A 16139-nucleotide genomic window follows, 5' to 3' on the forward strand; every position below is an offset into this window, starting at 1 on the left:
TATTTTTTAGTAGAGACGGGGTTTCACCGGGTTAGCCAGGATGGTCTCGATCTCCTGACCTCGTGATCCGCCCATCTCGGCCTCCCAAAGTGCTGAGATTACAGGCTTGAGCCACCGCACCCGGCCACACTATGATTTTTCCTATACGTACATACCTATGATCAAGTTTAATTTATAAATCAGGTGCAACAAGAGATTAACAATAACTAATAACACATTAGAACAATTATAACAATCTACCACTACTCACTACCTCACTACTCTTGAGGTTTGGGCCATTATAAGTAAAATAAGGGTTATATGAACATAAGCACTGACATGTCCATCTGATAACTGCAGTATCTATTATGTGACTAATGGGCTGGTACAGTCTACAGTGTGTACACACTGGACCATGGGATGATTTATCTCTCAAGCAGGACATACTTCCCTATGCTTCTCAGAATGGTACAGCATTTAAAACTTACAAATTGCTTACTTCTGAAATTTTCCATTTGATATTTTTGACCTATGAGTAACTGAAACTGAGGACAGTGAAGTCTTGAATAAGGAGGGCCTATTGTCTATCTTTTAAACATTTCATTTAAGGGGTTGGGCGCAGTGGTTCATGCCTGTTGTCCCAGCATTTGGGAGGCCAAGGCAGAAGGATTGCTTAAGCCTGGGAGGTTGAGGCTGCAGTGAGCCATGATGGCACAAATGCACTCCAGCCTGGGTAACAGAGTGAGACTCCATCTCAAAAAGAAAAACAAAGATTAATTTACGGAACTTCCAAGAGTAAGTGACTCACAGAATAGCTACTAAGTCGTCACTCTGGAAGTCTAATGCTACATCAGAAAACGTGACTAGCCAACAACGTCTTACAGAGAGACATATTTATTCTATGTTCAAGATGGTTCTTGTGGCTGGATGCAGTGGCTCACACCTGTAATCTCAGTACTATGGGAGGCTGAGGCCGGTGGATCACTTGAGGTCAGGAGTTTGAGACCACCCTGGCCAACATGGTGAAACTCTGTCTCTACTAAAAGCACATAATTAGCTGGGTGTGGTGGCGGACACATGTAATCCCAGCTACTCGGGAGGCAGGAGAATCACTTAAACTGAGGAAGTGGAGTTTGCAGTGACCCAAGATTGTGCCATTGCACTCCAGCCTGGGCAGCAACAGCAAAACTCCAACTCAAAAAATAAATAAATAAATAAAGATGGCTCTTGTTTTAGAGTACAGGAGGAAATGGTACATCATTTCAATCTATAGAATGTGTAGGAAAGGTGAAGAATGCTATAAGCCCTAGAAAATGGATTGAGCAACAGCAGTGATTTCATCAAAAGAACAAGACAATGATATGCTCTCATACCCCAAAAAACTAATGGAAGCTGGGGAATGTACAGTAACATATCATAGGTTTTTTTTATTTTAAAACATGACAGGCTGGGTTCAGTGGCTCACGCCTATAATCCCAACACACTCGGAGGCCGGGTCACCTGAGGTCAGGAGTTCGAGACAAGCCTAGCCAACGTGGTGAACTCCTGTCTCTACTGAAAATACAAAAAAAATTAGCCAGGAGTGGTGGCAGGAGCCTGTAATCCCAGCTACTTGGGAGGCTGAGGCAGGAGAATCACTTGAACCTGGGAGGTGGGGGCTGCAGTGAGCTGAGATCATGCCATTGCACTCCAGCTTGGGTGACAGAGCAAGACTCCGTCTCAAAAAAAAAAAAGAAAGAAACACATGACAAAAGTATTTTAAAGTAACTGCTTCTCAACTAGAGAAAGGCTTATGCATCTGAGAACTGAAAATCACTATGAGTAATTATGTTACTGACATCACCAGAATAATTTTTGGCAAAAAACCCCCACAAAGTTGTGTAGCATTTTAATGCATATTTTGAAATGTATACCTATCAGTGGTTTGTTAAACACGTAACCTAAAATTCCTGATAAAAGTACACTATAAGCAACCTAAAATGATTTTTAAAACCTCTTAATAATAAACATCATCAATTATATTAATTTTCAGTTGTTGATACTTGTGAATTCTGTGCATCAAAACATTTACAGAATTTTAGTTGAGTTACTGAGATAAATTATATATATCTAAAATTTGATAGTTAAAAGTATAATATAAAGATACAGATAACCAGATCAATGAAACACCACAGAAAGTTCAGGAACAGATCTGAGTACATGCAACATTTCTTATTTAACAGTGAACTCTCCAGAGGAGATTAGACCATTCAATAAGTGGCAAAGGAACAGTTAGCTATCAATGAAGAGCAAAAAATTAAATTCTGATCACATACCTTAACTGTAAAAAAATTCCAGGTGGATAAAAAATATATATATAGGATATAAATATATTGGATATTTATCCAATAATAAATGTTAAAAAGTAAATCTATGAAAGTACTAAAAATATATGCAAAATATATACACTATTGTGTTAGGGAAAGACTTTCTATGTATAATACCTCAATGGACAAAAACCATTCAAAAATCTGACATGACAAAATGAAACTTATGTATGTCAAACAGGCAGAAGACAGGAAAAACCATGGTACTTACAACATGACTAAAAGTTAATGTCCTCAATATATAAAGAATTTGTATAATTATTAAAAGATGAGGCTGGGCAAAGTGGTTCACGCCTGTAATCCCAGCACTTTGGGAGGTGGAGGCGGGCGGATCATGAGGTCAGGAGTTCAACACCAGTCTGGCCAACATAGTGAAACCCTGTCTCTACTAAAAATACCAAAAATTAGCCGAGTGTGGTGGTGTGAGCCTGTAATCCCAGTACTTGGGAGGCTGAGGCAGGAGAATCACGTGAACTCGGGACGAGGAGGTTGCAGTGAGCTGAGATCGCGCCACTGCACTCCAGCCAGGATGACAATGCAAGACTCCGTCTCAAAAATAAAATAAAATTAAATTAAATTAAAAAAACGAAAAGAGAACACCCAATATTGGGAAAGGTATAGGGAAATAGGTACTCTCACATACTGCCAGCGGTAGAATTAAGTAGCATCAATTTTCTGGATAACACATTAAAAAATACTCATTAAAATATTTTAAAAGTTCATATCCTTGACCAAGAAATCTCACTTCTGGATATTTGTCCAGTAATAAATTTATCCTAACAATTGCAGATGTGCTCAAAGATTTAACAATAAGATGGCCACTAAAGTAAATTAAAAACAAAAAATAAAGTGGACACTGAGCTTTTACACTGTTGTTTAAAATAGTTGAGGCAGAGGTTGCAGCGAGCCGAGATTGTGCCACTGCACTCCAGCCTGGGCAACAAGAGCGAAACTCCATCAAACAAAACAAAACAATAGTGTATGTACACACACACACACACTGAAAGGACACATTCTCGAGTTTTAACAATGGTTATATCTCCAGTGGAACTAGTGGATAGCAAAAGGATTTTCTTGCTTTTATGGATGTGTTTTCTAAGTCATTACAGTTAACATATTGTTTTCATTGTCTAAAAATATTTAACGGTCAATTTATTTTTTGATGAAAAGCCTTCCTATACAAATGGATTTATGATTGAACAGGAAATTATTTTAACTAACTTATAAGAAGTCAAGTGAAAGTAATTTCTTTATCTTTTAATTCTATAATTAAACATATTCTTTATTTTTAACTGGTCAATTCTACTTAATTAAATGGTCAACTAACCACTGAACTAACCACAGAAAAAAACTGTTTTAATGAACCAAGTTGTTAACTGATTCCCACATCTCCACCAGCAAGTTACTTTCCTGGCCCATGAATAAAAAGTAGCCCTTTTACTTCATTAATTATAAGCATTACAATCAAACCAAGTGAATAAGGAAACTATCTTCGGTGCTTTGACTCCACTGAAAAAACATTTTAATTATGTAAATAATAAAAAATAAATCTCTAAGTGTGAAAAATCTCATTTCCTTTTTATAACAAATGTGAATGCAGATAACAAGTCCCTTAGAGGAATAAATTGATAGTTGTCTTATGAAATAAGTACTATGACTGTAAGGCCTTTAGAGGAATCTAATGTAAACCAAAAATTCAGAGTAGAAAAACTCCCTAAGGATTCAAAAGTAGCTTCTACTATGTAGAAACCTATACCTATATGATGAAATTCCAAAAATTGGGTTTCAAAATATCCTGTATCACCCATATTAAAATGATACCTATATTCTTTTTTTAAAAAAGATAGGGTCTACTATGTCACCCAGGCTGGAGTGCAGTAGAGCAATAGCTGCTTACTAAAGTCTCAAGCTTCTGGGCTCAAGCAATCATCCTGCCTCGGCCTCCCAAAGCACTGAGCCACTACACCCGGCCATGACACTTACTGCAAACATTTAGTATTTTCTTGACTAATTCAGTTTTGTGCTTTTCCTTTTAAAGGGGTATTTTTCATTACACCCCTAAATCCATAACACAAATTTAGCTTTGTTTTATGTATTATATATAATGTATACATATATGTGCATACGTATTATGTATATTTAGCTTTGTATTACATATTAATGTGTTACCTATGTATTATGTATTTAGCTTTGTATTATTTGTATCATGAGAATGACCAGATGACAGAAATAAGCCAAAATGTTAGATTAAGAAAAGCTGGTTATCTTAAACTGATTTCTCTTAGCTAAAACATATTATACAATTAACCCCCCTTCTAGAATACAAAACTAACTGTCCCCCAAGAATAAACAAATCTCATGTTCAATCCCCCAAAGTCAAAGGCAGAATTTACATGATTTCTTAACACATCCAAATGAGTAATTTTGCAAAACCTAACTGAACTTCAAATATTATTTGAATAAATGAAAATATTTCTATCACATAATTTAAAGTAGGTGCACCTACACTCATACTTTCACATTCAGAGATAGCTTAACTAGGTCAGTAATCACTGAATTTTACGTAATGCTTATAATGAAGTAATCTACTATAAAACATAACTTAATAAAAAATGTCTAGTAAATGTGTATCAGTCGTTCATATTATTTTACTCTAAGAATGCTGGCTTCCTGCTTTAAATTTTTCAGTAGCTATAAATTATAAAATTTCATGATATGATAGGCAGTGGTGCAAAGGTGGAAACTGATGTTCCCCAAGAATAAAAACAGCATTTAGTTTTTCATTAAATCTAAAACACACTTTTTAAACTCAATGTGACAGCTCTGAGATTGGTATGTATCTTACCACCAATGGTTTCTTACAAATGACATTTTCCCCTTATAATTGGCAGCGATTTTTTTACTATTAATATACATTAATAATTGTGTGTCTTAGAATTGATGATATCTTAGATCAATAAGACCTATGTATATACACCTTACATACATTAAAAAAAGAAAGTCATGTTGCCAGGTGTAGTGGCTCACACCTGTAAGCCCAAGACTCTGGGAGAGCAAAGCGGGACAATCACTTGAGGACAGTTCAGATCAGCCTGGGCAACAGAGCAAGACCTGGTCTCTTCAAAAAATTTTTTTTAGTTAAAAAAAAATTAATTCAGTGTGGTAGCACATGCCTACTTGGGAAGCTGAGGCAGAAGGATCGCTTCAGGCCAGGAGTTCGAGTTTACAGTAAGCTATGATTGTGCCACTGCACTCCAGACTTGGCATCAGAGTGATATCCTGTTTTTAAAAATCTCACGTCAATGTTTATCAGGAATGAAAAGTGCTTGGTCATTGTTTCAGGGAAATTGATTAAAAGAAAATACTACTATATTGACTTTAAAAAGTAGAGTATGATGAGGATCTGAGATTATATGCTCTAATCAGAGCATATAAGAAGGGTATGTTCTACAGCTTTCCACCATGTGAATACTATTTTCAAATAGATGATTCTGTGTTTTAATGCAACAATACTCTAAACGGTCTGTCAACCAAATGAGACCATATCAATTTACAAGGTCCCAAACATTATATCATGGCTAGGAGAAATTCAAGATTACTATCATATTAATGCAGAAATAAAACCTTGTGTAACATCAAACTTAAATAAAACTTAAATAAAAATATTGTATTTATAAACTTGGGACATTCTTTTGTACCTGCAATGAATACAAATAGGAACATCTTCATGTTCTTGGTATTTCCTCATTAAGCTTATCATGTCCAGAATAGAATCAAATGATGAAGGAACATCATGGTCTGGCCAGTTCACATAATGAAACTGATACAGCCTACGAGATTCCTTCAAGAAAAACAGAAAGTCAACAATTATGAAAATACTTTACAAAGTTTAAAGCTGCACAGCTCATTTAAACTGCCATTTCTAAGAGATTTGTGTGGCATTTAGCACTACTTTTAAAAAAGACCCAAATAAATAATAGCTGACACTTACTGTTTACCACATGCCAAATATCTAAGGGCTTCACATGTAACACTTTAATTTCCATGAGAAAAGTACTATTAATACCTCCTCATTTTATAACTGACATCTACAGATAAAATAACTTGCCCAAACTTTCATAAGAAGTGACAAATGTGGGCTCTAAACCAGGCAGTTCTACTTCCAGAGCATGTACTTTAAACCTTACACTATATATACTATTGAACTAATCCACACTATTAAATGGATGAGCAATATACCATAAGCACCATGTTAGAGTAGGTTAGAGTAGTATCCATTGTAATCAGAAAACTAATAGAACATTAAACTGAAAAAGAATGGAGACATGAATTTGTCCAATCCCAAACTCACTTGTCTTCTTACAGATTAGTGGTTCTCAATATATGGTCTGGGCACCTCCTCCCCTCAACCCTTTTGAAGGGTCTATGAGTTTTAAATAATTCTCAGAATAATACTAAAATGTTACTTGCCTTATTCTTTAACAGCCAATACAATATATGCTTATATATTCATGTTTTTAAAAAATTTCTCAGTTTTCATTTCAAATATAGTATATACTGAAAGATATAACCCACAGAAACAAAAACTCTTTGGGATCCTCAACAACTCTGAAGAATGTAAAGGAGTACTGATGTCAAATATTTTGAGAATGGTTACTGTAGGCGTTTAACAGAAAGAGCAATACTCGAAATCTAAGCAAACCATACTCAAATTCTACTTTTGCCATTTCCTAAATAACTTCAGGTAAGCTATTTAACTTCTTAAAGCTTCTGTATCTTCATCTATGTGCAACAGACGTAACAGTATCTGGATATTATGCAGTTAGGAGAATTGAGATGCCTGATCTACTACAGAAATTCATTAAGGTACTTATTATTATTACTGTAGATTAAAAAATTAGCAGCTAGTCCAGACTCAGTGGCTCACACCTGTAATCCCAACACTTTGGGTGGTCAACGCAAAAGGCAAGAAGATCACTTGAGGCCAGGAATTTGACAGCAGCCTGAGCAACATGGCAAGACTCCATCTCTATAAACTATAAGAAATTTAGCTGGGTTTGGTGTCTCATGCCTGTAGTCTCAGATACTAGGAAGGCGGAGATGGGAGGACTGCGTGAGCTCAGGAGTTTGAGTACAGCCTGGGCAATATATAGTGAGACCCTGTTGCCAAAAAAAAAAAAGTCGGGGCGCTGTGGGGGGGCCTCAACTAAAAACAATATATATCGCAATGAAGACTTAGCTTTGATAGTGATGTTTCTTTAACAAATTGTAAACTACTAAAACAGGGGAATAATTATATAAACAATGCAATAATCTGCTTACTGCAATAGAGGAAAAATATTTGCAGCAAAGCAAAGAAGGCATAACTATTCCAAATTTAATAAATTTAGGGTGTGTTACAATTAATATTACTTTATTATGTAATGTGATAAGCACAAATGTCAAGATACTAAATATTACACTATCATTTTCATCTTCAAAACTAAAAAATTAGCAAATTTCATTAACTATGTTAAATAACATAGTATACTATTTATATAGCTTGCTTTTTTTAGTAGCTAAAAGTTGATTAGTTTGCAAAGACATAAAAATTAGCTTCACATGCTGTAAAAATAAAAATTGCTGATACTTTTTTTACTTATAAAAAAACTATGGCCGGGCACGGTGGCTCAAGCCTGTAATCCCAGCACTTTGGGAGGCCGAGACGGGCAGATCACGAGGTCAGGAGATCGAGACCATCCTGGCTAACACGGTGAAACCCCGTCTCTACTAAAAATACAAAAACTAGCCGGGCGAGGTGGCGGGCGCCTGTAGTCCCAGCTACTCAGGAGGCTGAGGCCGGAGAATGGCGTAAACCCAGGAGGCGGAGCTTGCAGTGAGCTGAGATCCGGCCACTGCACTCCAGTCCGGGCAACAGAGCGAGACTCTGCCTCAAAAAAAAAAAAAAAAAAAAAAACTACAAAGCAGATATAAAGCAAAATAATAATATATATTATATATATTATTTATATTTTGCAGATATAAAGCAAAATAATTTTCTAGCAAACTCATTTTACCAAATAAAACATTTAGGTGGTAGTAAGTATTATATTTTCTATTTTAAAAAAAATTTTATTTATTTATTTTTTTAAATTTATTTTATTTTTTTGAGACAGAGTCCTGCTCTGTTGCCCAGGCTGGAGTGCAGTGGCGCCATCTCGGCTCATGGCAACCTCTGTCTCCCAGGCTCAAGCAATTCTCGTGCCCCTGCCTCCGGAGTAACTGGGATTATAGGTGTGCACCACCATGCTCAGCTAATTTTAGTATTTTTTAGTAGAGATGGGGCTTCACCATGTTGGCCAGGCTGGTCTCGAACTCCTGGCCTCAAGCGATCTACCTGCCTCAAGCCCCCAAAGTGTTGGGGATTACACACGTGAGCCACCACACCTGGCCTCAACTTTTATTTTGGATAAAGGGGTACATGTGTAGGTTACATGGGTGTATCGTATGACACTGAGGTCTGGAATATAAATGATCCTATTACCCAGGGAGTGGGCATACTACCCAATAGGTGGCTTTTCAGCCCATGCTCCCCTCCCTCTCTATACCTTCTCTTTGAAAACTATTCTCTATTCTCAAAACCATTTTTGAGAGTCTCGCTTTGTTGCCCAGGCTGGAGTGCAGTGGCACAATCATGGCTCACTGCAGCCTCAACCTCCTGGGCTCAGCCTTCTGAGTGAGTGGGACTATGGGCACATGCCACCATGCCCGGCTGACTTTTTTCTTTTTGTAGAGACAAGATCTCACCATGTTGTCCAGGCTAGTCTTGAACCCCTGGACTCAAGTCACCCTCCCACTTCAGCCTCCCAAAGTGTTGGGATTACAGGCATGAGTCACTGTACCTGGCCTGAAAACTATTCTTAGAGACAGTCTATAAATGGTAAATACCTACATTTTGAAATTCAAGTAAGAGTGTCCTAATGAAGTAGTCTGTTCTTGCTTGTTCATCCTCCTAAATAAAGAGAAACATTTGTAAGTCAGTGAAAACGTTAAAACAAAAAGACACATCAAAACAAATAAAATACTTGTGTCAAAGTCCACAACATAAAATTAACCTTTAAAATTCCAGATGTACCTGATAATTATTTAAAAACTCTTAAAAGTCATCAATTTGTAAATGTCTGAAGTGATAGACATGCTAATTATCCCGATTTGCTCAGTCCACATTTTAAATTATACATACATGTACCAAAATCACACGTACCCCATTAATAAGTATAGATACTAGGTGTCAATTAAAAATAATGGCAAAAGGAAAAAAAAAGCTAGTAAGCCATGAAAAGACATGGATGAACCCTAATGCACATTACTAAGTGAAATAAGCCAATCTGAAAAGGCTACATACTGTATGATTCAAACTATATGACTTCTGGGCCAGGCGCGGTGGCTCATGCCTACCTATAATTCCAGCATTTTGAGAGGCCGAGACAGGGGGATCACTTGAGGTCAGGAGTTTGAGACCAACCTGGCCAACATGGTAAAACCCTATCTCTACGAAAACACAAAACTTAGCTGTGCGTGGTGGCGTGCACCTGTAATCCCAGCTACTCAGGAGGTTGGTACAAGAGAATTGCTTGCACCCAGGAGGCAGAGGTTACAGTGAGCTGAGACAGTGCCACTGCACTCCAGCCTGGGCGACAGAGCGAGGCTCCGTCTCAAAAAAAAAAAAAAGAAATCTCTGTACCTTCCTCTCAATTTTGCTGTGAACCTAAAACTGCTCTAAAAAAAATAGTCTTGAAAAAGTTAGGCAGCAGCTCACACTGTAATGCCAGTAGTTTAGGAGGCTGAGGTGGGTGGATCGCTTTAGCCTAGGAGTTCAAGACCAGCCTGAACAACATGGCAAAATCCTGTCTCCACAAAAAAAAATACAAAAACTAGCTGGGCATTGAGGCATAGGCCTGTGGTCTCAGCCACCTGGGAGGCTGAGGTGGGTGGATCACCAAGCCCAGCAGTGAGGCCAAGGCTACAGTGAGCTGCAATCACATTGCTGCACTCCAGTCTGGGTGACACAGTGAGACCCTGTCTCAAAACAAAAAATGAAAACACTCAAACAAACAAACAAACAAAAAAGCCTTAAAATGAAGTCTCCTATTAGATAGTCTCCTAACAGATAGACCCAAACAGTATGTAAGAAAAGTGAATTTGGGAATCATGTTACTTACTACACTAAGAAACTTGAAAAAAAAAAAAAAAAGTTCATTAAAAAAACTTGTATAGACAGTAAAGAAAAAAACATCAATTTGCTTTTGTAAGTTTTACTTATACCTAAAAAAAAGTGTCTAAATGAATTACTTAAGCATCTATCACCCAATAAAGTATCTGTAAAGTAGTAACCACCCCCAGAATCATGTAAATATAAATAGAATGGCATTCCTCAGTACCAACCACCATATCCCATCTTCAACCAGTTTACCTTTCCAAAACGCATGATTTTCCCTAACATTCAAATTTCAATTAACTGGATAGCAACTGAAGAAGGAAAAGGGAAGAACACCCCAAATTATTATTATTATTATTATTGTGGTTGATGATAACATAACCACTTCAAAAGGTCTCTCGCTGTGATTTAGTCAAAGTATTAATCTACATCAGTCTATCACTAAGCAAATTATTCTTTTTGCCTTATGGGTTAAAACCACAAATAGTTTAGAACAAGGATTATGAAGAACAATGGTGTATGTTGTTTTATTAATAAAAATAATACTACTATACCTGCTTTAATTTTTAAAATCACAGTAACTTACTTTGAACTTTTCAAATAATATTTGAACTTTTTCAAATATTTCTGTAAAGGACCAGATAGTAAATATTTTTGGCTTTTTGGGCCATAAAGTCTTTGTCTACACAACTTTGCTATTGTGAGAGAAAAATTCATAAATTAATGGGCATAGATGTGTTGTAACAAAACTTTATTTACAAAACAGGCAGTGGGCTAGATCTGAGCCATGGGTAGTGTGCTGACATCCAGTCTAAGTGGTTACATGTGGCAACATATGATTGAGCTCCTGCTAACCAGTCTTCACCCTTTCACCACCACTTTACCCTTGTCCTCATCCCACATCGAGAGAGAGCTCCAGAAAAGACTGTCATTTCTCAGTCTCAAACTCTGACTGCCAAGTAGTCAAATGACTTACTACGAATATTTTTACCAACATGCTATTTATAAATTTGATTTTTGTTTGCAGTTAAGTCAATGATAACAAATCCTGAGTTGTCTGAATCAATTATGAGACAAACAAATAACCTTCCATTTTTAAATCATCAAAGAAAATGTTTCTTCAGCATGGATCAATCCTGATGCTGACAAATTAAACCAGTCATTACTAATAAAATCAAACCCAATCACTTATCTAGAGACCTTTCAAGTTATCTACTTTTTTCTTTTTAATAAATCTTTCTCTGTGTTTTTTTTCTTTGAGAACTGTTTATAGGGATATATATTTCAGTTTAATTGGAAAACCAGCCCCCAAGAACCAATTCATTTTCTACACATTATAAAACTATTGCATTCTTCCCTATATCCATTATTGTACATTGTTTACTATTCTTGACTCCCAAATATTCAAAAATTTCAAGCTGGTTTGTGGTTGAATGTTAAGCATTGTATTTTCTCTTGAATTGCAATATTCATTATAGTTATCTTATTACATCTAAATTTACAGATGTTTGGCTGGGTGTGGTGGCCTGTAGTCCTAGTACTTTGGGAGGCCAAGGTGGGCAAACTGCTTGAGCTCAGGAGTTCAAGACCAGTCTGGGCAACACAGGGAGATCCCGTCTCTACAAAAAGACAAAAATTAGTAGTGGCCCATGCCAGCAGCCCTGGCTACTCAGAAAGCTTAGGTGAGAGAATCACTTGAGCCCGGGGGATTGAGGCTGCGGTGGGCCATGATCAGACCACTGCACTCCAACCTGGGTGACAGGGCAAAATCCTGTCTCAAAAAGATATATACAAATAAATAAAACTTTAAAAATAAATTTACAAATGTCCAAAACAACCACACTACACAGAACTAGGTTTCTATGCTGTCGAGGAATCTAATATTTCAGATTTATTTCTGGATTGGTGAAGGAGTGTTGGTGTTTCCTCACTGAAGTAGACAGCATGGTGTGTATTTGGTATTATTCAAGCCAAATAAAATGAAATGCAGTGGGATTTTTAACATTTTTTAAAATGTTAATAATGTCTCACTATTTTGCCCAGGCTTGTCTCAAACTCCTGGGCTCAAGCAATCCTTCCCACCTTAGCCTCCCAAAGTGCTGGGATGACAGGTGTGAGCCACTGCACCTGGCCTAAAATTTTTACACTTACCCCACAAATAGTTAATTCTGATCAGCACCTTAAGAATATTGACTATTACATCTAAAAAGTTCAATGGTGAGTTACAGTTATTATAAAAACAACATTGATTTATAAAGTAGACAGCATAATACAGATTCGGTCCTGTCCGTTTTTATGTCAACCTAGAAAGCACTAAACTTTGGGTATGTATGAGAGGAATTCACTCATAAGTATAACTAAGTCATAAAATTATGGAGTTCTTGAACTCAGCAATGACAAGTAAAACCACAGAAATTATATTTCATTTAATCATGGAAAACAAAGTCAAAAACAAGAAACTCTGAATAGGGAATGTGATATTTAATTTTATCTGTCAACTTGGCGGGGCCACAGTGTGCCCAGAATATTTGGCCAAACATTATTCTAGTTATTTCTGTGAGACTGTTTTTGGAGGAGATGAACATTTAAATTGGTAGTCTCTGAGTAAAGCAAACTGTCCTCCATAATGTTTGTGGGCCTCATCCAATCTGTTGAAGGCCTGAATACAACAAAAGGACCAGCTTCATGAAGCAAGACAGAATTCTCCAGCAGGCTGCCTTCATCTGCAACATTGGCTCATCCTGATTCTACAACAGACTTTTCAAACTAGAACTGAACATCAGCTCTCCTGGGTCTCCAGCTTATTAGCATTCAGACTGAAACTGCAGCATTGGCTCTCCAGGATCTCCAGTCTACCCTGCAGATCTTGGACCTGCCAGCCTCCATAACTGCCTGAGGCAATTCCTCGTAATAAATCTCCTTAAATGTATCCACATGCACACAGATGCACACACACACCCTCTTATTCTATTGGTTCTGAAGCTCTGCAGAACCCTGATATAGGCAAATTCATTAATTATTATTATTCTTTTTTTTGAGATGGAGTTTCACTCTTATCACCCAGACTGGAGTACAGTGGTGCAATTTCAGCTCACTGCAACCTCCGTCTCCCAGATTCAAGCAACTCTCATGCCTCAGCCTCCTGAGTAGCTGGGATTACAGGCACCCATCACCACGCCTAGCTAATTTTTGTATTTTTAGTAGAAAAGGGGTTTTGCCATGTTTGCCAGGCTGGTCTCGAACTCCTGACCTCAAGTGATACACTCGCCTTGGCCTCTCAAAGTGGTAGGATTACAGGCATAAGCCAGCGTGCCTGGCCTAAATTAATTAATTTTTATGTTATGTTTTACATAAATTACATAAATGAATTACAGTCTTTTTATGGCACCTAAAGAAAACTATTGCTTCTATTTTAAAATTCACTTACATTTTCCTTCTTTCTGTCCATGCCTTTCTTTTTCCTACTCTTATTTCCTTCAATGTTTTTGTTTTTTGATTCATTTTCTCAGATTTTTGCTGTGTTAGCTTTTGAGCTTGAATTTAATTCATTTCCAGAGGTCATTACATATTAAGAAAACATTTTAAGTTTCATATCAAATAATCTGCCAGAAAGGACCAATCTTTACTTTCAGTATGGTAGTTCTTAAACTTATCTTTACACATAATTATAACAATTTTTGAGACCACAATTAGATATGAAGGGTAAATATGATACACTATACTCCAGTTATCAAGTCTTTCCAGTTTAATCAATTTGAAATGAATACACTATTTCCAAATACTAAAAGTACAGTTACTTCATTTACATGTAAACACTTACTATCAATTGATATACAAAGGTTAACACAAAATTAATACAGTAAGATACAAGGAAAATAAACACTTATGAAAAGTCATCCCAAAAGCTTCCAAATTTAAAAGCAGTATATAAACAAATAATTTTTTAAAATGTAAGCATAGGTTTGTGAGTCCTTGGCGTCTATAAACCCGGGTTCATACCACATTATAATTTAATTATTCATCAGTTTAGCATGCCAATTTTCTGAAAAAAAGTGTTTATAAAAATGGATACTTACACAAGAGATTTTAAATGGTGCAAATGTTATGGGGTCTTCTCCATACAAAGGCCAATAGCGCTCACATTTTTTCTGTCATCCAAAAAAAAAAATAGTAAGTAATTCATATAAGTTTTTCTTAAACTGTTATAAATATTTTGTGTCCTGGGGTTCTGCTTACTTCTATTTCCCCCAAAACAGAAAAACTCACATTAGTAGGCATGGAGTTGAGAGAGCTTAGACTTACCCAACTGTTTTTAAAAACAGGCTACTGTGTCTTCTCCAAGAATAGTTATAAGAACCTTACTGACTTAAGCGCATAACTGTTCATTGCTATCTGCCAGCTCTAGAGTAAACCAAAGATCCTCCTCTAGGTAAGAAAAAGTAATTTTAAAAAAGTGTCTGGTACGAGGAGGTCCATTTGGTATAAAGGTTGCTAAGCAAGTTTTATTGCTTGGAACATGACAATCTCTACAAATATCCAGCTGAATTCTCATTAAATGTAAAATATGTGACGAAGAGTATTCTACTTGGAATCAGAAGAATTTTGCAAGTACTAATTCTACTTCTTTATTGACCTTCAGTTTCTTTATCTGTAAAAACAGGAATAATAATCCTTATCTTACATACTTGTTGCATGTTTGTTAAATAAGAGTGTATTTCAAATGTACCATAGATGGTAAAACCCCTACACAAACATGATATATTATTTTAACTATCCAATTTTATTTGAGATTACAGAAAGTGTAGTCAAATAATTTCTCCTCTTACCTTCCTATTTTAAACAGGTATAGAAAAAGAATACTAAATTTTCATCAATTTCTAATATCAAGCACCTCATCATTTCAGAAAATCAGGTACGTGAATGAAAAGCCTAACTTTATGGAAGATAGAATGATTCAGATGTTAAGAAATGATGCATTTTGTATCAAGGCCCAATAAAATCCAAGTCTCCAAGTGACCATCTAGCTTAAATAAACCTTTTCAGCAGTGGGAAAAGCATTGGTTAATGAATTCCTAATTAAATCCTCACAGTTTCAAATATAGTAAATGGAGTTATTACCTATAAGCTGAATGAACTATAAGTTGACAGTAATGCTGACAGAGAAACAAAGTAGAACTGTCTGGTATTTTGGGTTAGCTAGTATTTTAGAGGCTTAAAAACACAAGTAACTTCCAAATCTCATTTTCCAAGAGACATTTACAGAAAAATGATAAAATTAAATTCTTTTTTTTAGATAGGGTCTTGCTTTGTCACCCAGGCTGGAGTGTGCAGGGGCACAATCATGGCTCACTGCAGCCTCTACCTTCTGGGCTCAAGTGATCTTCCCACCTCAGCCTCCTGAGAAGCTGGGACCACAGGTGTGTGGTACCACACCCAGCTTTTTTTTTTTTTTTTAAATAGATGGAGGCCATGCACAGTGGCTTATGCCTATAATCCCAGCACTTTGGGAGGCCAACGTGGATGGATCACTTAAGGCAAGGAGTTCAAGACCAGACTGGCCAACATGGCAAAACCTTGTCTCTACTCAAAAATACAAA

General features: G+C 36.5%; 1 protein-coding gene across 3 annotated transcripts in view; it reads right to left on the reverse strand.

Annotated features, from left to right (window-relative positions):
• Window positions 1–16139, reverse strand: part of PTPN12 (protein tyrosine phosphatase, non-receptor type 12) — a 112918-nt gene that overhangs the window by 38322 nt on the left and 58457 nt on the right. For all 3 annotated transcript variants that reach the window (XM_011927716.1, XM_011927713.1, XM_011927715.1), the window contains 3 exons: window positions 14619–14690; window positions 9277–9336; window positions 6044–6186 (listed from right to left, as the gene is read on the reverse strand). In XM_011927716.1, the coding sequence (XP_011783106.1) occupies window positions 6044–6186; window positions 9277–9336; window positions 14619–14690 (275 nt within the window). The remainder of the gene's footprint in view (window positions 1–6043; window positions 6187–9276; window positions 9337–14618; window positions 14691–16139) is intronic.

Source organism: Colobus angolensis, unplaced genomic scaffold, assembly GCF_000951035.1.
Source record: "Colobus angolensis palliatus isolate OR3802 unplaced genomic scaffold, Cang.pa_1.0 Scaffold74, whole genome shotgun sequence".
Lineage (NCBI taxonomy): Eukaryota > Metazoa > Chordata > Mammalia > Primates > Cercopithecidae > Colobus > Colobus angolensis.